The 24,220-nt window shown below is 39.1% G+C and overlaps 1 protein-coding gene across 4 annotated transcripts in view; it reads right to left on the reverse strand.

Annotated features, from left to right (window-relative positions):
• Positions 1–24,220, reverse strand: part of CTNNA3 (catenin alpha 3) — a 458,724-nt gene that overhangs the window by 33,078 nt on the left and 401,426 nt on the right. For 3 of the 4 annotated variants that reach the window (XM_032191583.1, XM_032191582.1, XM_032191586.1), the window contains one exon: positions 18,409–18,590. In XM_032191583.1, coding sequence (XP_032047474.1) covers positions 18,409–18,590 — 182 coding nt within the window. Of the gene's footprint in view, positions 1–16,900; positions 17,163–18,408; positions 18,591–24,220 lie in introns of those variants that run through there. The other variant, XM_032191585.1, reaches the window with a different exon arrangement.

Genomic DNA, 24,220 nt, shown 5'->3' on the forward strand with positions numbered 1-24,220 from the left:
ACCTGGGAGTGATGGTGGATAGTCGGCTGAATATGAGCCAGCAGTGTGCTCAGGTGGCCAAGAAGGCCAACGGCATCCTGGCTTGTATCAGGAACAGTGTGACCAGCAGGGCTAGGGAGGTGATCGTCCCCCTGTACTCAGCTCTGGTGAGGCCGCACCTCGAGTACTGTGTTCAGTTTTGGGCCCCTAGCTACAAGAAGGACATCGAGGTGCTTGAGCGGGTGCAGAGAAGGGCGACGAAGCTGGTGAGGGGCCTGGAGAACAAGTCCTACGAGGAGCGGCTGAGGGAGCTGGGCTTGTTCAGCCTGGAGAAAAGGAGGCTCAGGGGCGACCTTATCGCTCTCTATGGGTACCTCAAGGGAGGCTGTAGCGAGGTGGGGGTTGGTCTGTTCTCCCACATGCCTGGTGACAAGACGAGGGGGAATGGGCTTAAGTTGAGCCAGGGGAGTTTTAGGTTAGATGTTAGGAAGAACTTCTTTACCAAAAGGGTTGTGAGGCATTGGAACAGGCTGCCCAGGGAAGTGGTGGAGTCACCATCCCTGGAAGTCTTCAAAAGACGCTTAGATGTAGAGCTTAGGGATATGGTTTAGTGGAGGGCTGTTAGCGTTAGGTCAGAGGTTGGACTCGATGACCTTGAGGTCTCTTCCAACCTAGAAAATTCTGTGATTCTGTGATTCTGTGATTCACATGGAAGTGAGAGGTAAGTGGCAGACTGAGAGATGGACACAGAAAAATTATTAACGCTGGTACTGTCTGCTAGAATGCACGCCCTCTGGCAGACAGTTGTATGCTGATAGTTTTGCACAAAGCTGTTTAGCTTATTTTGTGTTTCTTTTCATCTTAAGGAATTCACAATAGATGGGCAATAGAGAGCATTCATCATTCCTGTTGCAGAAGCCCTCTTGCAGAATGCTGTGAGGAAGGGATTTCCTTCCCTGAGGCAATGGAAGTACTCACCTGCTAAACTGTTTAGCTGCAGAGACTGAACTAGAGCCAGAATTTGGGTCTTAAATAGGTCATTCCTTACTGTTGTGAACTGCCCTGTGCAACCTCTGTTAAGACAAGTCATTCCTGGTTACAGTAATTATATACTCCAAAGGTTTTCTTAACAACCAAAAAGGCAAAGGAATTTTCTTCTCTGAATGGACACAGTTCCTACAAAAAAAATATATTCAACACAATTCAACAGGACACTTACTTACTTGCCATTGGCAACCGTCACTGTCACTTCCCTATGTCAAGATAAGAGCACTGGAAAAGCTGCTCTGCACAGGCTCTGTGGTGTAACAGACTTTTAAATTGTGTCACAGTAATTAAAATTTCCTAGGACAGAACAGGAGAACTACCTTCTGGGAATGTTTCAGTTGAATACAACATACAAAAAAGAGTAAGATAATAGACCTGAGTAAAAATGACAAATTCTTAACCTGCTTTTTTTCATTCATTTTTTTAAACTATACTTTATTCTAAGCCCTAGCACTATAGCTGTAAGTTGTTTTGTCACTCAACAGGAATTACATTTGAAGAGAACTTCTGGAATTCAGAAATTCTGAAACAAGTTGCAGCACAGAGCGCTTGTTCACAGAAATCCTGATGGAATCCCGAGGATGGGAATCCACATGCAGCTTGTGCTGTATCCCAGGCCATGATAATTCTTTCCATATTAATAAGTCTGCTGTATTGATGAGAAAAGCTGCCTTTATCACAGTTAAGCAAACCATTAAACATACTTACGTATTTCTCTTTAAATTTATAATGGTCATCAGACTGTATGAGCAGAATTATGTGTCTATATAGCTTTTTAGCACGGCTTGTCCTAGATTTGGTTAGGAAGACAAGTCTCTTGAATTTTTTAAAGTACTAGTGATGAAACACCACACAATCTAAATGAAAGGGAAACACAAAATGTAGGCTCCACACTGCAGCGAAGATGTAAAGGAGAAGAATGGCCACTCAGTAGGGACTTCCCTTTAGAGTATTTCCACAATAATTCTTCCTTCCTCTCACTGCTTGCTTTGTCTATCCCTCAGAAGCTAATGTGAGACGTTATCTGAGTGGCTCTAACTTGGGAATGTGTGAGAGCAAGGAAGTCATTTGCATTCCTATTCCCAACAACTGTCTGTTCTTCAAGCACAACTTACACTTCACCTGAGATCCACTGAAAAAGCTTTATGATTATCATGGGGACTCAGATTCTGCTGTATTGCAGAGAAGAACTGCTCTCAGAAAGAATTTGGTGATCTATGCTGAAAGTGTCCCTTGAGAGAAAACATAAACAAATCTCACAGTTTAAAACGGTATGAGTAAGAAAAGAAAGACAAGATTCTCCAAGTAACTCAGTGACTCTCATTAATCCAGATTGAACTGCAAGTCCCAGAAGAAAAATTATGACTTGTGTAAAGAAAAGCTGTAAAAGAAACACACGTGGCAAACAGAACACTGGCAGAGCTGAGCTGCAGTAATCAATCTGGCTAGGACCACCATTTATAGCCACAATATATTTAGAAATACAAACATTTTAGACACAGAAGGAAAATTAAAGGAAATGAACAGAGTGAACAATTGTAATACACCTTCCAAGAGCAGTAACTTCTCTGGCAGCAACTTTTTCCTGCCATATCCTGTGTTCGTCACCCAAGAGCAGCAGCCCTTGGTGTACCACAGCACCAAGCTCTAACAGTTGCTAGTAACAAATGCCCACCATGCAGTGCCTGCAGTTCGTGCCTTCCTATATATGCACTGAGAAATCTTGTAGGTAAATCCCTTTTAGAATATTAATTTTATCCTGATCTGATACCTCTAACTGTCCCACTTGAAAAGCAGTATAAACAGAGGCCAGACAGCATTAATTAAGAGATTCAAAAGAGAGAAATGGAATCTTACATATTCCAGTATAATTAACTGGGAGCTATGGTCTATTTGTAACTGTTTAGCCAAAAGAAAAAAGTGTTATTTTGAGCAGAGCAGTACAGTATGTTAGCAATTACCACAGGACCATACATATAGAAGACGCTTCAAACCTCTTCTGGCTTTAAAACCAGTTGGCATTCAAACCAATGGAAACAACTCTGAAAATAAACCAGTACTTAATGAAAAATATAAACAAAAGGCATTGGTGTGAAAGGCCAAGAATTTCCTTAATTTTGGTACTAGTTTATACAGCTTACCTTCAGCTCTAGGTAAAGACAGACAGACTAGTCTCAGGATAGCGAGAGAACAAGTGATAGCCATCAGGGTGGATGTGGGAAGCTGTCCCGAATGGAGAAAATCAAACAATAGATTCCTCTGCTTCCTGTTTCTCTGACACAACACTAATCAGAAGCACACTACCTGCAAGTATCCCAGAATATCATATATTTCAAGGGTTAAAGTACCTATGAAAGTGTGCTCAAAGCCCCTTCTTCCCCTGACTTCCTGCATCCCAACACCCAACTGGAAAAACTCAGAAACAAGTATTTAAGCCCTACTACTTGTCACCCAGGTAGGAAGAGGGACACAATGTTTGTATCCTTGCACAAAGCTTTAAATAAAAATTCAATGACTTTTACTATGTAAAGATAATTTTCTTCCCACCTACAAAAGATAAACAGAAAAGCATTGAAATCCAGCTGTACAAAGGTTTACTATAGGCAATGTGAAGATGAGAATGTGTTCAGTTCCCTTAAAGAGTTCCAAGTGGGTAACCGACCTCCTTTCATCTTTATCCCTTGCATTAAGAACAACCAGACACACACCCTTCTTTAAAACTTCAAGGCTCTGAGTGCACCAAAGCCTAAAGTAGCTCCCTTTCAAATGGTTGCTACTTATCACGCCCGAGTTTTTAAACTATTTAAACTATTTAAAATGTTTATCCGTCTTAGCATGGGATACAACTCCTTCTTGCCCCTAATGCGATGATTACTGATCCACCATCCAACTGCCCTGTGCAAAGCGCATCCTCCGGGGGCAGGCAGTAACTTCTAAGTGCTATTTCATTGCTCTGTAATGTGACTACACTTCCTTTTGATATACTTTCATTGTTCAATCTATTCCACTGCCAGTGATGTTTATAGAAAGGAAAAATCAATATAGAGCAAATTGTTAAAAATGGGTAGCTATGCTCTATATCGGTCAGACTTTATACACCGCTGTTCTTCACAGCCAACTTTGACATAAGCTTTTCTTCTATTTCTCCATCTCATGGAAGTTAATTTCTCCTTCCCCAAATGATCACCAAGAATTTTAAATAGCTATGCTTGTGCTATCTGAATCGTGACACTCAAGAAATTGTGTAAGGATCCCATTTTCACTGTTTTTTTAGAGCTTTTGTTGTTTTATTTATTTTGCTCCTTCGTATGCTGAATACACATGGACTTCCCATAAACCTAACGATGACCTCAATGACAATACCAGCTACTTCTTTTAGGGGAATAAATGAGGTGCAGACACAGGGATTATCTCAATCATAATGAAATAAGTATTACTAGAGCAAGTGTATTTAAACAACAGCTTTTCAATAAGCTTACTGTGGATTAAGGTACCCTGCTAAGCTTTGAGACTCTGTTAATTCTCACCCGTGCAGGTTATACCGCACAGTTTCACCACTTTCCTCTGCCATCACAGATGACACAGAACTACTGGATGCATTTGATCTACTACTTGCTGACATTAAGGACAAAACTCTCAGATGATCTTAACAGTTCATGACAGAGACAAGTATGCAAAAATATAGTGCAAGAAGATCATACACATGCAATCTATAACGCAGACATTTGATGCAGACTTTTCCACCTTTACCATTCTCTACAGGCCCAGGTTAACAGCTAGGTGCAATCTTTCAATAAAGAATTTACTGCTGTTGGGCATATGGTGAAGTACGACTCCATGTGTGTGACCTGGACATTCCAAAATACCTGTCACGATATTTACTCATATTAAGGTCACACACCTCCATGTCCCCAGATACCAGCCTCTAAGCAGTCAAGTATCTGCTGCATTGCTCAGAACACCGCCTCACTGAACAATGCCAACTGCTGGCCATCTGCCTTTCAGAAAGGCAAGCACTACAAAGCCATTCCATCCAAATGCAAGCTTTGTCCAATCGTTTCCCATCCGACTTTCTTTCAAACAAACCAGATGGTATGTCCACACAGAACTGAGGGCATGACAAGGGAAATGCCAACTTTATAACAAGAAAGCTAAAACCTGCTCTCAGCTGATGTCAGGCAGTCAGGAGTTTGTGGTATGGGCACGTCTCCCTCTGCCCCACAGTGTTATGCCTCAAAGGTGTCAAGAATATAGTGGGACAGAGAAGCCAAACTGCCCACTGACCTTCATGAACAGTTGTACTACATCAGGATTGAGGTATACTGTAAGAATGAATGCCACTATCAGCAACATTTTAAGGAGAAAGAAATCTAATCCACAGGAGTACCAAAACAGCAACCTCCAAAGTCAGTGAATAAAAAATGTGGTTAAAAATGGTATATGCTGTTGAAGAAAGAAGTGCTGAAATTATTGCTAGGCTGTGTGAACCCAAAAAGGTCCTGGTTTAATTGAAAATCTTTGGAACAGACTCCAGTTCTATTTTTAGCAGAAAACACAGCAGTTGAGTACTGTTTCTGCTGTTCAGCATGCTCCCAAGGTAAGCATTTCTGAACAGTTTTTCTCTTTAGTATGCATATTCAAAAAAATGAAAATAAACTACAAGGAAAAATAAAATGAAATACACAGAAATTACAGTAAGAATGGGTGTAGCTCTGCAACTTCTTGAAACAATTTTGTTTTACTGAATGCTGACCCTGTCCTAGCTTGACTCTTGGCCATAAAGAAAGGAGGGGTTCAGATGAAGCCCTGTCTTGTGGACTGATCATTCAGAAGAAAGCACACATTTGGTATGGTGCAGAGGGGGAGGAAGAAAGACTATAGATGAACGGGTTTTATGAAGATGAAGGCTGTGTCTCCGTGAAGTAAGCAAGGTTTCATCTGCATAGTGATGAGGGTGACTTTATTAAGTGCTTTATGAAGTGCTTTATTAAGTCAAACAACTGGTCTATAACTCAGTTCAGGGAAGAGAGGAAAATAACAGTAAAACAATTGTTAAGAAGGACTTAGGTCATATATTCAGTGTTTTAACCATGCTTCGTCTACCTGCCCTATAAATCTCTGATATACAAAACAACCACATCCAGGCACACAGTTTGGAGAAGCTCTAGCTGATTTGGATATGGCTGGGTACCCCCATAAAACCTGCTTTTTGGGTGCACACATGGGAAAATGTGGCTTACTCCATGTAAGACATTTTACAGTCTGATAAAGAAACCATGGAAAACATTTTGAAAATTCAAGTCCTTTCTACCTGGCACCACCTTTATTGAATAATGAAAATCTGCACATTTGCATGATTTGAAAGTATCTCTGCAAGAGTGCTTTGCTTGTTTTATTCTTTGCTAGTTCACAAGTGTGAACTTAGCTAGTTCACAGCTAGTGCACTGTGAAACACTAGAGCAAGAAAGGGCCTTCTCTTGACAACTGCATTCTAGTTATTAGCCTGTTCTCCCCATGCTCCTACAGGCTTCTGCCTCTCTGGCTTTCTTTCAGTCTTTCTTTTTCTATTCCATCTACTAGCAGCTCATGCTTAAATCCCTTTCTGGGGGATCTTCATGGTACTCTATAGTACAACAGCCACAACGAGGGAAAAAGCCCTGCAAGAGTTTCCTATTCTCTTTATTTCTTCTATCCAAGACCGTGCAAGGAGGAAATACTGAGTGCTACTTTGGAAGGTATCTTTTAAGTTATTTCTGATAATATGTGGCACAGTGTGGCACAGTGTGGAAGATTATTCTTTCCATTTTGTTGCGCATGCACCAACCTGCAGAGAAGCTGCAAGCTCTAGAAATTCGAAGTTTGTAGCGTTGCTTCTAAGGATAAAGAAGAAAGATGGCACAGAAGTTCCTTCCTGGAAGCCTTCCTCACTCCTTTTTTCACCAGACTGCCCACCTGCCTCCTTGGTACGATCAGAGCAGCAGTCCAGAAAGTATCACCACTTCACTAAATTCATCTCAGTCATGAGCAAACCTCTGAAGAGTATCTGCAAATTGTGGTGGCCAGCACCACGAAGTCTACACAGCTTCAAGAGCATTCCCTTCTACTTTATAAAATACCATCCAACCGTTCTGTTTCTTTTTTATGTAACTATGTGTGGCTACTACTGGTCCTCTTTCTTTCAACGGTTAGTGTTGATTTTTATGTATCCGCAGAGAGTACTATCTGTACTATCAATTTTGCCAACTCCACTTTGACACTTAAACTCTATGCTTGTATTTCATAAACACCAGACAGATCAACAGTGCAGTAACTGCATAAATCAGCTTTTTTCACCCCGGACAATAAGCAGTCAAGAGAAATGCTGGTGTACATCATACTCTGGATGTGACTGATCTCTTGTAGAAGTGTGCAGCATTGAATCAGCAATGAATCCAGCAAAAAAAAGTAACTAATATTTTATGTCAACTTTCTGGTCGTAATTAACTCACTGACGTGCCTACACTTCCAATGAAGGGGTTGATAACTGCGGAAGTTTCCAGTCTTTATTTCTTGGAAACCTTCCAAAGGCGTAGCTTCTAATTTCTGCTGATTAATTCAGAAAAAATCTGAACATATGGTGTTATAGCAAAAAATATATAGCATGTGCAAAATATAGCAAATAAATTCTGTAAAAAGAGGTCTACATTTTAAACGAAAAAGTTAGGAGAGGTGCTTTGCCTTTTTAATGCTGCTACTTTATTTCTCTAAGATACTTTCCTGGGCGTTCTTTTCAAACAACAGCTTGAGCAAAATAAACAGAGAAGCAAGTCTCGCATCAAGCCTCAAAGTACAAAAACCAGGCTGACTAATGTGCCAACTGGAGAATGCTACAAAAACCAGCACATCCCTAAACATTTATCATATGAAAAGCTAACCATAGTATGTCACTGATCACATCACATCTGGTTTGGACACCGTATTATCACCTTCCCCTGCTAGGTGAGCCTGAGCCATCAGAATAGACTCAGAAAAGTGACAGAAGAGAAACAACAATTCTCAGCTGCAGCTGTCATAGCCCTGAGTGCACCAAAAAGGCCTCAATGGTCTTGAACAACCTCACCTGAGGCCCCCTCCCACAGACTCCACCCACTGGCTGAGAAGCTCTATTTAAGCCCTGCCCTACCCTCACCTTCCCTCTTTGTCCCTGACCAGGCCTGCACTTACAGGTATGTTTGCCTCTGTTTCTAGTTCTACCCTTGGTAGGCTTTGGACCTATATTGCTAGTGTTGTGTTTCCCAGATAGATCTCTTGTGCAGGTGCTATACCTTGGCTTTGGGAGATTTCCAAACCTAGACCTGCTTTATCACTTAGCTTGTCTAGGACTGTTGGTGGATTTTGTTATGAGTGCCCTGTGCTGACTGCTGTATAACTCTGCTCTGGTCAGTGAAAACTCTGCAAGCACTGGGATTACTTTTGGATCCAGGCTTGTCTCCATTAGGAAGCAGCTGGTTCTTGCTGTTCCCTAGCAGTAGCCTTTATCTTTACAGTCTCAGGGTCTTACTCCTCCTGCCTCAAAGACAATGCAGAAGATGACCATGGGTAGAGAAACTGAGCAATCTGAGTTAAACTGGTGGCTGGCCCTGCAGAAGCCTGGAACTGAGCAGGTAACTTTAAGCCCTGCCTGATGGCTGCATGGTGCCTTTGGGATGCTCTGCTCCCTACTGGGGAGCCAGCATTGCTTCTGTCCATTCCTGTTGAATGGTAAAAATGCCTGCAGAATACAACCTACACTGCTGTGAGATGACAGAACTTTCACCCTTCTCCTTAGTGCTGCTCACAGAGATACAGTTCTTCCTTGGTCTGTAACCCATAAGAGACTGCCCTGCTACAGACTTCCCAGTTGGCTAAGAGCAATGGCTTAGAGGCTGTTAAATTACTGCCTGAACCCCCACTTGCTTGAGAGACTTCTGTTCCTGTTGGCAGGAGCTAGTACTTCAGGGTCCTGAACTTACTTTGCAGTTTGAGTATAGTAGTCACTAAAGCTAAAAAGTGAAAAACAGCACTTTCTAGTACAAGAGATGCATATTATCTGTTCTTACTGAGAAGTTGTATTTGCTCTAATGTATTCTGTGACTTCGTAGTTTGTCTCATTTCTAGTCCTGGGTAGATGCTAAGAAGGATAGACAGACAAATTTATCTGTCTTATTCATTAGTGATATGAATTCATGATTATTCATTCCTTAGTGATATGGTTTAGTGGAGGACTTGTTAGTGTTAGGTCAGAGGTTGGACTTGATGATCTAGAGGTCTCTTCCAACCTAGAAATTCTGTGGTTCTGTGATTATATTACTGTATTGAGTATGATCCTTGCTTTGATATGCATGTGAGGCATGAACATTAGTTCCTCATTAACCTCCTGGCCCAGCCAATAAACACTTCCATCACATCACTTCTTAGCTTCATCTGTGCTAATGACTGTAGTACTGGTATCAAGAAGTATTCAGTACCCTGAAGTGCTGGACTACTTGTAAGATTGCTAAAAATGCAAGGAATTTGAGGTCTCCCAAAAGAGGTGTGAAGAGAAACAACAGTTCTTAATTCTCAGTGATTTCTAGAGGCCCCATTGTTCTCATGAAAGTATTAGTTACTTAGAGATACTGAGGCAGAGGTCTTCAAATATTTTTCAAAATTCCCACTAGTATATTGCTTTGTCCTGTGTATGCTATAGGACATACAGGAGATGTGACCTTAACAGGTCAGCAAAAACAATGGATTTATAGTATACAAACACACTTTCCCGGTCTTAAATTTATAAAATTTAGAATTCCTTTTTAAATAAAGTCTTCTGAGTTTTACTATGTGGAACATGTAATTGCACTAAGAATCTGTCTTCACAGCTTCCACACCTACAAGGAATTCTACAGCATAAAAGAAATGATTGAGAAATGGCTACGGACAGTCCATCAGGGAGTCAACTAAACGCTGCAAAAGCGAACATCACCAGAATTAAGCTGAAGAATTGTAGATTTCCAACCAGCTAACTAGCAGAACTCACTCCTTATGAATACACTGTTATATCCATGTTATTGGGAAGGTAGTAACTTTGAAATGCGTTCTTACTCAAAGACCAAGCATAGGATTGGTTTAGTTTGTTTCTACAAAATTTAAGAGCTTTCTATTTCAACTATCAAATGACTCCTTGTTTTCACTCAACATAACATTCTTTCAAAAGAATGCCTATCTATATCTACAGGAGGCTCAAGTTCTGAGCTCTGTTAATTACACCTACACCTGACTTCCTCACATGGAAAATGCAAACTTATAAAATCTTTTGCAAGAATACCAATGTACAATGGAAACTAGGGTCATGTCAAAATAAAATAGTTTTTGCTGCATTTATAAAAACTGCCTAACCATTAATCTTGATACTGTGAAGCATTACTTCACTTTAGATATTACTTAAATCAAGATGCATATATATAAAAAGCTGCTTTTTTAGAAAAGTTAACTGTTAATAATCATCAAATGAAAAATTAGGTTAGAATTGGCAATTAGAGGAGCAGTGAAATAATTATACATGCCTACAATGTAGAAAGATATATAGGTAAGTCAATGCAAGAAATGTGAAATAACAGAACATCTGCATTCTTTTGCAGAACAGCTTGCATTTTCCCACTACAATTGCTCTCCCAGTGAACAATGTTAGGGGCAAAAATTTATCCTTCCCATATTAGGGAGGGAAAAACAACAAGCTCAGCACAATGTGGCTTCAATCAATAGTGATTCAGGAGTACCACAGTTCTTGCAATTTTTATGTAATTAGCTTACCCCAAACCAATCTTTTCCATTAAAGCCTTACTTTGGAATCATAACTTCACTCACAGATCAGTATTTTCTTTCCAGAACTAGAAGCATCACAGCATTGATCAGAATTCAGGGAAGACATAAGCAATTGCATATGCAGCACTTCAATAACCAAGAGTTACTAGGTTAATTATATTTAAATTTTAGAAATAATTTGGAAGTTAATAGCATTCACAGGGGAAACTGAAGCACCTGCTCTATTTTCAACTTTTTGTTTTCAGTAACACATTAGTAACTTTGAACTTTACAATCTAATTATGAGACTAGGAAGGAACAGACTGATTAAAATGTTCAAGAAAGAAGCTACACCTCAAGTATCATTACAGCAATTGCTACCATAAACCTGACACTGTCCTGGACCCACTGGAGAACATCCTGTATACCTACAGCACAAAGAAATGGCCTCTGCCAAAGAGCTTGTAATCTAACAAGAAAGAACAGATGACTCCAATCCAGTCTTCCATTCATCTTCAAAAGATAGAGGATCTGCAAAACTATGGGCAAAGGCCTTACCTCAGTTCTGGGGGAAATTATGGAGCAAGTTCTTAAGGATGGAACACTGGGGACAGGAGTGTGATTAGGAACAGACAGCACAGCTGAAACAAGTTGTCTGTCACACCAACTGCCTTCTGTGATGAAAAAGCAAATTCTGTGGATGTGGGGACAGCAGTAGATGTTCACCTTCATTTTTAGCAATCTTACAGCATCCTTGCAAGTGAATCAAAGATGTGAAACTGCACTGTGGGACAGCAAGTAAGACCAGCAAGCTAAAAAACTTGCTGATCTCTAATCCTCAATAACCTGGAGCAATTCCATGAGAGCTGTGAACGAGAATAAGGAGCTTCCCAAGTACAGCGCAGAAAGGACTTATTTAAAAATATCTAGCAGGTGGCAAAGAAATATGTATGTATTAGGGAAGTTATGAGCTGACTAGGGAAACTGTAGTGAGAGAGGTAAGAGGTACACCAAAAGGCTTTGACAGTGAAGGCAGGTGGCTTGTTTCCAGGAAAGGTGAGAACAGAACTGGTAAAAAGTCTGTGTTTAAAGGAACAACAGAGAAAACACAACAGGAAGGAGGCTTAAGTGGCAGAAGCAGAAAATGCAGATTCAAAATAAAGCCATTGCATGTAAGCATGCATATGCAACTACCCCATTTCCTCTGATGCTGACATGAAACTTTGTTTTATCCTTTCCCTTTAGTATCTCTGGTCTAAGCGTGAGCAATGGTTAACAATTGCTTACTGAAGTCAGTTTACATGTGGTTTAGATGTATTTTGTCATGTTAACGTTGCAGAGGAAAGCAAGCAACATTGCATTCATTATTTTGGTCACTAGCTGTTCACTGTATTGTTTTATGAGTCTTTAACATGTTTTCTTAACCTGTAAATCAGCAAGCAATGTTATACATGTATGTGTCATTCTTCACACCTAACCCATTCTCTAACTAGTCTTTATCAATTTAGAATGTTTTTCACAGTTCAGAAGTAAATTCTGACTTCGAAATTTCTAACAAATATATATATAATCACAGAATTGTGTGGGTTGGAAGAGACCTCAAGATCACCTAGTCCAACCTCTGACCTAACACTAACAAGTCCTCCACTAAACCATATCGCTAAGTTCAACACCTAAATGTCTTTTAAAGACCTTGCGGGATGGTGACTCTAATTCCCTGGACTGGAAGTAAAAAAATATGTAAAAAACATATTAAAACATACCTGAATATTTTACTGTTTGTCAATTATGCGTACTAGAGAAAAAAATCAAATCTATCCAACTTACTTGCAAGTTGGATATCTAAATAATTTGACTATGGACTGATGGCCAAATTATGTGTTTGGGGGGAGGAACAAAGCTTGGAATGTTTGGTTTCAACACTACATTCCCCAAGGTGATTGTCACTTTGAGTTGTGTAGAAGAACAAATGTAGATGTCTTAAGAATTTAAAAAAATCTGGCAGAGGATGAATATTCAGCACTTCAAAAAAAAAACACTCCCTTTTAAGAAGTTATAATGAGCCCTAAAAAATAAGACCAGTAGAACAGCAAATGATATTTCTGATTAACTGTTTGCTGGCATATGTCCTCAGGAAACACCTGAAACTCTTTACAACTAACATATCTGCAAGAGCATCCACATGAATATCATCAATTGTCACTCAATTATCACTTAAATATCATATGAATAAAGTTATAGTACCATGCATGAAATTCGCTCAATCTTTTGAGGTGGGAGAGGAGGATGTGTGGGATTTTTGTCTTCAAAAATTCTCACTTATTTGTGAAAGCTGAGTTTGTATACACTTTAGAAGCTCTGACATGCAAGAAGAATGAGCAATACCAGCTGATTCTGCATTACATGATATGATTTAACTTGACGTATCTCAACACTTCATCACATATCTGAGGGACCATGTTACTATCAGAAGGGAACAACTGCCTGCGGCTACTACTTAGTATACATGCAGTTTTGGCAGGGCAGCCAGTATCTCACAAGTACTGCAAAATCTTAGTTAACATTTAAACTATCCAGCTAATGCAATTCTATTGTTCATTTTAACAATAAAATCTAACCTGTTTCATCTACCATGTTGTACCAAGTAAATCCTACTGGTTCTGTTCATCAAAACAACTATGATAAAACACATGCAAATATGTGCACACAACTAAATTATACTTGCTTTAGAAATTAATTCATCCTAAAGAACTTCTTTATGCAATTAGTTCTGGTCAAAGTTAGCTTCAAGATAGAACCCTAAGAGAGTTCACCTACTTTGCCATGTAGCTGAACGGTCCAAAATAACTTTATGATGTCTCAGTGGGACAAAACTGCTTCTGACAAAACAACCTCTCATCTTTAGGTAATTTTTGATGAAATGCTTAAGTTTAAAGACAGCTGGTTTTTTTTCATCTTCTTATGATGCAAACATTAAGTGCCTGTGGACTCTCAAAAGGATCCCAAACTGCTTACTGAAATAATGATGAGCTTTGAATACTCTGATATGAGCAACGAGGAGGATTTTTTATATATACCCGAAGTAGAACTGTAGATTTAATGGCATCCAATCAGTTCAGGGGCTTTAGCAATGTAGGTACTATTACTGTACTAATAAGATATTAATAAATACGTATTGCCACATTGTATGTCAGTGACAGACTGGGGATGTGCGTGTGGGGGTGAGGCTCAAGACAAGATGGACAGGGCTGAATGGAAATTATAGAAATCTGAGGGCTAAGAGGGGTGAGAAAAAGGTGAAGAGATCAGTGGATTTGAGGGGGCAATGCAAGAGCTCTGTAGTATTTCAGGGAAGTCTAGCTGTTGAAGAGAAACCAGGATCATGGGTAGCTCTGACTTGGGTAACTGGCAAAGAGTGAGATATGATGAGGAGCTGTGTGGGTGAACTTGAATAGGAATTGAATCTTTTTTTCTCTTCTTCTAGTCCTGTGGCCTCTTTAACTCCCAGTAAGTACAGAACTGGCGTCCTACTCTCTTCTTGGGTCCCCTTGTTTACTTCCCCAAGCAAACACTAGAGAGGGACAGCAGCTAAATTAACACTCAGGACTGTGGTTGTTAGCAGGTATGGAGATTTGCTAGATTTGGCAGCTACACTTGGGGTCTTAACCAAGACTACTACTGAGAGAAAATGTTAATGCTGGGTTGCATTTTCTGTAAGTAGTACAGGTCTAAGCAGAAGTAGTTTTTTTCACTTATAATAAGAGTAATGTGGGGACAGCTTGAGGGGGGGGGGATGATTTTGCTAGATTTGCTTTTTAAAGTATTGTTAATTTCCTTTATTTTGCTATTTTTACTATGTTTCTAGTATTAACTCTGATGTTGGTTGCCATTTAAAAAGACAGGTCTCAATTGCCAATGGCAAGTGGGATGCATTTTGTAAAAAGCTTGCTGATAGTCACACTTGCAAAACAGGCAGGGGTAAAACTGCAGCAACTATAGCTTCCTGTTTGACGCCAGATGAAGTCTAGTAAAATAAACATTTTTATTTGTCCAAAACATAGGTTAACTCTTCTGGATCTGCCCCTTCCTGTTGCTGTACCGAAGGTGACTGACAGTGCTCGAGAACACAGCTGACTTTCTCGCTTCCTTCCCCATGAACATCCAGGAATGAAGACTGCTGAGGCCACCACAAGCACCAGCTTGTCTTAAGGTCTGAGCTCTTCTCTAGTCTGCAATTCAAAGGTCTTGGGCACAGAAGACATAAAGGATTATGACATTTTGTGTTTGTTGCACCAGATGCTACTCAGGTAAGTAGTGGATTTTTTGTCATTTATTGTCTGAGTAAATCTGTTACCCTTCAAATGCACTAAAAAGCCTTCATTTTTATTTCGTCTTGATGACTGTCTTCCAAAGGTTTAGATTGTGGAGACTAGAGAATGTTTATCAGTTGCATCACAGGGAAGGGAAAGCAGCATTTCAGTTCTTTGTTCAGCTTTTGAAAGCATTCTGTTTCCTGGGTGAGGATGAGATTCAAGGGATTTGTCTGTAGATCTTCCGTTTGGCCGTGTTAGATGACATTTTATAATTAACAGGGTTTTTTTGTGCATAGTAATTCTGAATTACTTAATTCTCCTCATGTGTGGAGTTTTCCAGTGTCTTACAGTACAGTGTGTAATAGGATGATTGTTGAAGACCTAAGTGCTTTTAAGAGCTTAGTTTGACCTCTATCCCTTTGTGGTCTGAGTCTCTGACGTCTGAAATGCCAGTGGAAAATGAGCAGGAACATCTTGAAAACTCAGTCTAGAACTTACCCCCTACCAGTTTCAAAGTAGGAGGATTTAATCTGGTTTGAGCTTTCACTTCTTCAGCAGAGGCTGCCGTGTGGGAATACGCTATTTTAAAGGAATAGCTTCTGCAGTGAATGAATTTTCATCCTTTAAATTGAAGATAGCTCTGTGACTGAGCTTTTAAGCAAATGTAACTTATAGAAGTAATCTATATAGACATAAAGCAGTCAGTTAATTTAACTCACTGCTTTTATATATAGATTGTAATATTTGTGACATTGTTTCATTGTATTGATGGGTGGTATCTAAACTGCAGAGAACAGACCAGAACTGGCCTCTGAAGAGGTAGACTTTTAAGGGTGCTAAGAAGAGTTTAGTTTGGATTTGGGTTGTAGGATCTATCTGTGAAGTGTCTCTGTGTACTGCACTGTAGTTTAAAAACTTGGCCTGTGAATCAGTTGGTTCACTCTAAACACAAGCGTACTTGCTTACAAATATGAGACATTAAAGAAAATATAATTTAATGCAACAATGAATTCTGAAGTGCTTACATAACTATATTAGGGATCGACAAGCTTATGACTCAGAGTTGTCTTAAGACAGGTCCATTAAAACTCTTTACGCAGTTGATTAAAAGCTGTTGTATGACTTTTCAAGTTACTATTCTTCAAAGCTGCTTTTTATAGAAACTGAATATGTTGCTAAGTACAGGCTTAAGTACATTATTGATATACAGTCCCAAATGCATGTATTTTTCTCTCAATAAGAAAATACTTTATGTTTTTATTTCCAAAACTGTCCAACAATTCTCAAATTACTTTATTGGTAAAGAACCTTGAAGTGCTTTTGAAATAACTGTTTATTTGTAAGTTTGTCCCAAATACAGGACTCAATGTTTTTAAATACATGGAAAAATGTGGAACAAAATTACTTCCAAAAGGACATCGGGTTAGGGAGATATGTATATGCTTCCTCTGGGAAGGTGTGGCTGCTATGCTGTAACCTCTATTCTGTGATTCCAGTGTTTTGGAGCGTGCAACAGGCAGAATGACTCAGAAGAGAACTGACTTGAAAACGTACATGGACATATTCAAATACAGCTTTCTAACAGTTTGAGATGAAGTTATGTAAGGTACCAAGGTAAGACATTACTGCATACACAATATGGTAAGGACAACTTGGCTTTTGTTACTAACAGTCCTAGAAACGTAACAATAGACTTGTTAAGTTAGTCATACCCCAAAGAAGTTACAACTTATGCATCAAGCGTGCAGTGAACAAGTATTTTGTATATGCTTGCATTTCTCTTACTATTGTCTTGAAGTAAAAAGATTAGTGTACTTCCTATTGTCTTGAAGTAAAAAGATTAGTGTACTTCCTAAAATTGTGTAGAGAATCATCAAAACGCATCTTAAAATATTGTAGAGTTCCTCAATGTACGTCGAAGTAAATAATAGGATTTCCCCTCTCTCATCCCAGTAGATTTTAGTTTTCCCCCGGTGAGTTTTTCTACAAACGTGTTCTTAGTGGACTCTCTGGTGATCTGCAACACTGAACAAAAACTGCTCATGGACTCAAAAATGCAAATTATGCTGTTTTCAACAGAGCCAAAAATGCAAAGTTAAGAACATGAACTGGCCTTGTTAATCTTGAATAATATAAATCTAGTAATTTAAAGAATTTGGTGAGAGGTGACTTCAATTGTAAAGCTTGACTTGAGGGCAGAACATTTTCTTTTACAATGGTCTCAACTCAAATTGTATGCTGCAAAGAGAATAATATGATTACAGAGTTCAACAAACAATTTTTCAACTCTCTCTCTCTCATGTGAAGGTGAATTTAAAATGGGCTACCATGATAAAATGCTACAATTGTCTTCCTGAGAACAGGCCTAAGCCAGATCTTGGCTTTGTTAGCTCTATGCAGCTCTTAATTTACACCCCTGAAGAATCTGTCCAAGAGGCTTAGAATTTTCTTCATATCTTGCATGAAACGACTTATTTTATGGGACATGAAAGGTCTTGCAAGAGCGCTTGTGTTTTAAGGCTTACCTACCTATCAATAGCAATATTATTAATAAAAAGAACTGCACAACAACCAGTACTTACTTTCAGTATAACTCATTTGATGAAATTTACTGAACATGTATTCAGTACGGGCAGAAAAAGCTTCTGAACTTAAGATTGTTTCATATATACAGTTATTACACAGCACATACTGTCAAGAGGGAAATACTAGCTTTGAAAGCTGTCTGCTGTAGGACATTTTGTTTTCCCAAGCTACATAAAGTAAAGTAGCATGATACAGTTCTGATGAAAGCAATAGCAGGCAATGCAATATAAAATATGCATGACTCTGAATGTATACACCAGACATATGCTCTGTCCAGTATGTTTTATGCATGACTAGAATATACTACATGCTAGACAGCATGGTATGGTAGAAACAGAAGAGTAACAGACAAGACAGAACTACAGTATAAAATCAAGATGATTGTTTCTTTTTTTTCTTTCATTGAGAGGAGAAATAAAGCACTAAAAAAATAAAAATACTTCAACAAGCCAAATGAAAAACAACAGAAAAGATTTAAGGACAAGCATGGTTTAAAACTTGAAACTTCCCCTCCAACAGTTCTGTGCTACCAGCTAGCGCTGTAAACCGAATTACATTATCTTAGCCACTCAACTTTGTAAAGACACTGTCAACTGACATTAAAAACTCACTATTTCCCGTCATAACAATATGACAATGGCCTCCAAAATTTATAAGTACTGAAGAGCATTTTTTGCATAATTACCTTGTGAAGTCAGTCATCTCCATCATAATCACACACATCCTCTTGGCCAAAACAATGATGTCATTGCTGGTATCATCCCATATTTCAATCTCTGCATCAAGCTTACTCTTGACTTTTTTGAAGTCAGCCACTTGCTCAGCTATCTTTTCCTTTTCAGCCTCTGGCAGTTGAGTCATCTTAGCCTGGAATAATAAAATAAATTTATTTGCTTAACATCTGTTTGTCAGGGAGGGTTTTTTGTTTTTGCTGATGGTGGTAGGTTTTTGTTTTGTTTTGTTGTTGTTGTTTTTTTAATATATATTGCTGGGTATTATTAAACACATACCTGTAACATGCTGTGGCCTGGGCCAACTGTTTCAGCCTGAGTACCTCTGAATTTCAAAATCATTACACTATCGTTGGGTTGGGTCAAATAATTAGGTTGGCAGAATGGGAACAGTGCTGTCCCATGAAACCGTTAGTATTAATGTAGGCAGAGAAACAAGAAAAAAATCTTCCAAACAGCCTTTGTAAAGTATGACTGACAGATTTTCCGTTTAATGTGAATGAAATGCCTAGTTATTTTTTTTTGTCTTTTTTTTTTTTTTTTAAAGTATGCTATATATGCAGGTTATAAAATGCAATACATTTTCAGATAGATGAGTACAAAGGAAAGGGTTTAACTGCCCTAAAAGTGTGCTTGTCCTCTCTTCTGAGAAGGTTACCCAGTGCTGTTTTAAGAACTGGTAAAGTTTTGCTTGTTCAAATCTGTGTCTTCTGTCTTTGAAGAAGACAAAGAAACAGATTAACACGTTAGAAAATCAGCAGGGGACTAAAGTTACCAAACAAGTACCTTGAATGCCAACAGGAAAATGAATATCCAATGTTCAAATGCAGCCACAGTCAAACTGGGCCCAGGTAGGACACAGCTCTGTACTAGGCTGCAGCTCTAGACTGGTCTGTTTGCAAACATTCCACAAACTAAAACTGTTTCAAATTAAGATTTAGTATAGCTAGAGAAGTGGTGCATTTTGTGCAATTTCAGACTATGGAACCATAACGTACACTTAATACATGTATTCTTCCTATATTTAAGCGTTATGTTTATTTTTAGAAGTACTCAATATATTAATACTGAAACAACTTCTAAAAATGCAGCATGGTGAAAATGGAAATACTTTCCCTAATATTCTTCTGCATAAGAAAGATTATCAGTTTGCACCAGACAAGGCTCAAATACATTTCCTGTTGCGACACACAGGCCAGGAAGCAGACAAAAATAACAGGTAGCCAAAACCAAAACAGTTAACAAATAAGGCAAAAAAAAGTGTCTGATTTCTGTCAAGAAAAATTTAGAGCTTCGACTTCTCATATTATGCAAGACACATTATCTAAGTATTACTGATCTGATAAATGGTATAAATTCAATATGAAAGCAGAAATAGAAGAAAAATACAGTTTGCTGAGTTTGCCATGAAACGTGTCTTTGCTTGGGATTGTGTTATTGGTGATTTCCTGATTTTCCTTTTTTAAAGTACTGTGCATTATTTCCATGAGGAAATTTAAGATCACTTATATAAATTAACTATAATTAAGTTTCACAGAATTATCTAGGTTGGAAGAGACCTCCAAGATTACCTACTCCAATCTCCGACCTAACACTAACCAGTCCCCCACTGAACCATATCCCTAAGCTCTACATCTAAATGTCTTTCCAAGACCTCCAGGGATGGTGGCTCCACCACTTCCCTGGGCAGCCCATTCCAATGCCCGACAACCCTTTCGGTGAAGAAGTTCTTCCTAATATCCAACCTAAACCTCCCCTGGTGCAACTTTAGCCCATTTCCGCTCATCCCATCACCAGGCACGTGGGAGAATAGACCAACTCCCACCTTGCTACAGCCTCCTTTAAGGTACTTATAAAGAGTGGTATCTCCCAGCCTGTAGCTCTGCTTGGGGTTATTGCGCCCCAGGTGCAGGACCCGGCACTTGGCCTTGTTGAACTTCATGCAGTTGACCTCAGCCCATCGGTCCAGCCTGTCCAGATCCTCCTGCAGAGCCTTCCTACCCTCGAGCAGATCGACACACGCACCTAACTTGGTGTCATCCACAAACTTACTGAGGGTGCACTCGATCCCCTCGTCCAGATCATCGATAAAGATATTAAAGAGGACTGGCCCCAGTACCGAGTCCTGGGGGACTCTACCAGTGACCGGCCTCCAACTGGATTTGACTCCATTCACCACGACTCTTTGGGCCCGGCTATCCAGCCAGTTTCTAACCCAACGAAGCGTGCGCCAGTCCAAGCCATGGGCAGTTAGTTTCTCAAGGAGAATGCTACGGGAAACGGTGTCAAAAGCCTTACTGAAGTCAACGTAACCACATCCACAGCCTTTCCCTCATCCACCAAGTGCGTCACTTTGTCATAGAAGGAGATCAGGTTTGTCAAGCAGGACCTGCCTTTCATAATCCCATGCTGACTGGGCCTGATCGCCTGCTTCCCCTGCACGTGTCACATGATGACACTCAAGACAATCTGCTCCATGAGCTTCCCTGGCACTGAAGTGAAACTGACAGGCCTATTGTTTCCTGGGTCAACCTTCCGGCCCTTTTTGTAGATGGGCACCACATTTGCTAGCCGCCAGTTGACTGGGACCTCCCCTGATAGCCAGGACTGCTGATAAATGATGGAAAGCGGCTTGGCCAGCTCCTCTGCCAGTTCTCTCAGCACCCTTGGGTGGATCCCATCTGGCCCCATTGGCTTGCATATATCTACGTGCTGTTGCCAACCATTTGCTCATGGATTGTGAGGGCCACATCCTGTTCCCCATCCCCTTATTTCAAGTGGAATCAAACAGAAGTGCAACTGTGGTTCAGTTTCCAGTAAACTGAAATCTGCAGTTGTGCAGAGCTATGCAGTTATTATGGAAATGATTTTAAATTGCATGGATTAATTGAGCCAGAACCAAAAGCTGCTCTTGCCAATTTTCTAACCAGTGTCAGCCAAATCAAATTCAGTACAAAACAGATTCTCTGGATGAGAACCTTCAGGAAGTTCATGCTCTTCCTTGGCTCTGCAGCCACAGAAGCAGAAGCTTAAATCCCCACGTGGCTGTTAAGTACAGGAGGCAGTTCCTACAGGACTGCGTCTCCAGAACAGAGCTCGCCTGGTCCCAATTCAGACACGTAATCCAAGAGTGCAAACTGCCTTCTAAGGGATTCTTTGGTATCGATGCCCAAGACTTAACAGTCCTGATAGGTGATCTGAAGCAAAGCTCAGGTTTGTCCCGATTGATTTGGTATTTTAAATGCATAAAAGAAGTACCTGTTAGAATTTGTAGTAAAAAACAAAAATGAACTCTAGAAAAGGACTAGCAAGCTTTCACTTATGCTCCTGCTGTTTCTTAACCAATTTTAGAAGTTGATGGACTCAATCCAGTAAGTCACGTCAGAATTGTCATACCCACAGAGGAAAAACACTCAAATCAAAAGATACAGTATACTGCCTTTGGAAGCATGATAACCACACCAAGATAAAGAAAAGGCAGCTCTATGAATTCAAAATACTTTCTGTATTTAATTAAGAACTTCATCAAGTTTTTCTGACCTTTTTAAGAGCTCTTCTTGTTTTAAATTTTTGGATAAATAAACCAAAGTTTGCAGGGACACTGAGAAAAGCATGTTATGAAAACAACATGTGAAAACATTAAATGCAAATCCCATAGTAAATTCTTTCTTTCATATTTTGTTTCAGATTTGTATCTGCAGCTTGAGATAAAGCAGTATTTGAAAGATTATCCCACATTTTCTTTCATTTTTTTGCAGCCAGCAATGGTCATCTAGACTGTATTTGCTTTGGTACATAAGCACCGAACAGCTCAACATAAGTAACTGACTACAGGCAAAAAACTTGTGTCACAAAGCTTTCTCCCACGTGCCCTCTCTTACCTCCAACCACGAAGTCCTACACATGTGATCCTCACTACACAAAAGCCTCTCAGAGAGACTGGAGACCCACCTAATGGAACAACAATAGCATGGGGGCTGCTGCCAGAATCACTAGAGGCTTCATGCTCTTACAGGCTTTTCTCTATATATGTTTATATATATATATATATATATATATGTCTATATATGTCTATTCATTTCTCTTCTGCCTCCTAATGAGGCCTCAGCATAATCTCAACTCCCTCAAGTTTTACTACAACTTTTTCTTAAGCATTGAATTATGATTATAGAAACGATTAAATGCATATGTACAATAAATAAAAATAGATATTTGAAATCAGCTGCACTGGTATTTTATACAGATACCTTGTGTTCCACACCAGGCTGGGCGACCAAGATCTTTGATACTGCTCATCTTCGTGGCGCTACTCTCAGTGTTTTGTATTTATCACTTTCTCTCTGAAGTGGTCCACCTCTTGCATGGTAGGCTATCAAGAATTACACACTGTAATTATGTTGCAGTAATAAATACCTTGTGGTTTATTTTTGTTTATAAAACATCACCTACCATACTTAAAATGGAAAGTTATGGCAATGGCTGAATTACTTATAATTAGTATAACAGGTAATCAGTTTAATATGTAATGCATATGTTTTTCAAGCCAGGCCATTTAAGAGATTTTATCTATGCTTACATTACTCTGTCACAAGGCAAATTTTCCATTTATATGAATTACTGGAAATTACAGGTCTCCCTAAGTATGTTATAATTACAGTCACTAAATTAGAAAGTGTAACTGCGTGTTTTAAGCACTGCTTTTCCTGTTTTGTAAAAAAAAAAAAAAAAAAAAAAAAAAAGACCTACAACAGTACAACAGACCACGTAAGGACTTTGTAAGATCAAGACACATTTTTCTCATGGCTATAAGATGAGCTTCCTGAGAAAGATATGAAACAGACAAAAATAAAGAGTTAGACTCCAGAATCAAAAGAATTAAGTATCACTTTTTACGCTGTTTTGGGTTGAAAAACACAAGCCTGGATTTAGAAACCACAAGAAAGATGACGTCTTAATGAAAGCAGTCTAACATACTGTAAGTATCCTGTTACATGCCAACACAAATGACTTTCAGCTGGAACGAGAAACATTATCCACTGGAACAAAGGGGCAAAGGAAAACTACAATTCTGACATTGATTTCTGTTTCCTTTCCCTCGTACCGCTTTAAAAACATATACGGTAACAAAATAAAACAAATATACACACAGTCTTTTCAGTGCAGACATGACCTTGCATTAAAATAGAAAACATAGGTACATGTGAAATAAAAATATAAATTAAATGTCTGATATTACATGAATGCAGGATTATTTTGTCCATGAGGAAAAAATGATTTTATTCATTACTTCTAAGACAAAGTGTTTTTGTTTTTGTTTTTTTTTAACCACAGTAGAAGATAACAGTAAAAATTAAGAGAGAGGACATATATTTTTTCTTATTTTTCTTTCTTCTCTAACAAAAAGCACACCTCTTATGGGGAGGAAGGATGGAAACAGAAATAATAGAATGATTTACAGTACATCCAATCAGATGTTTACATTATCAAAAACTCCTTCTGTCTAAGGCAGAGGTGAGCCAGATATCCTTTCTGAAGGGAAAAGCTTCCCTTTGAAAACTATTTAACATTTCCTGCTTTGTAAGTTGCAGTACCATGAAACTGCAAGGAGAGAAGAGGTAAACGCCAATTTGCTACACTTTTGTATGTTACCAAGAAAATAAACCCAATTTCCCTAATGGACCACGTGAGGATAGACTCTTTTCATAGTTTTTAAAAACAAGAATACAAAATAACGTGCTTTTCACATTTTGTAGTTAGAAGGTAATG

Source organism: Aythya fuligula, chromosome 7 (genome assembly GCF_009819795.1).
Source record: "Aythya fuligula isolate bAytFul2 chromosome 7, bAytFul2.pri, whole genome shotgun sequence".
In the NCBI taxonomy this organism is placed as follows: Eukaryota; Metazoa; Chordata; class Aves; order Anseriformes; family Anatidae; genus Aythya; species Aythya fuligula.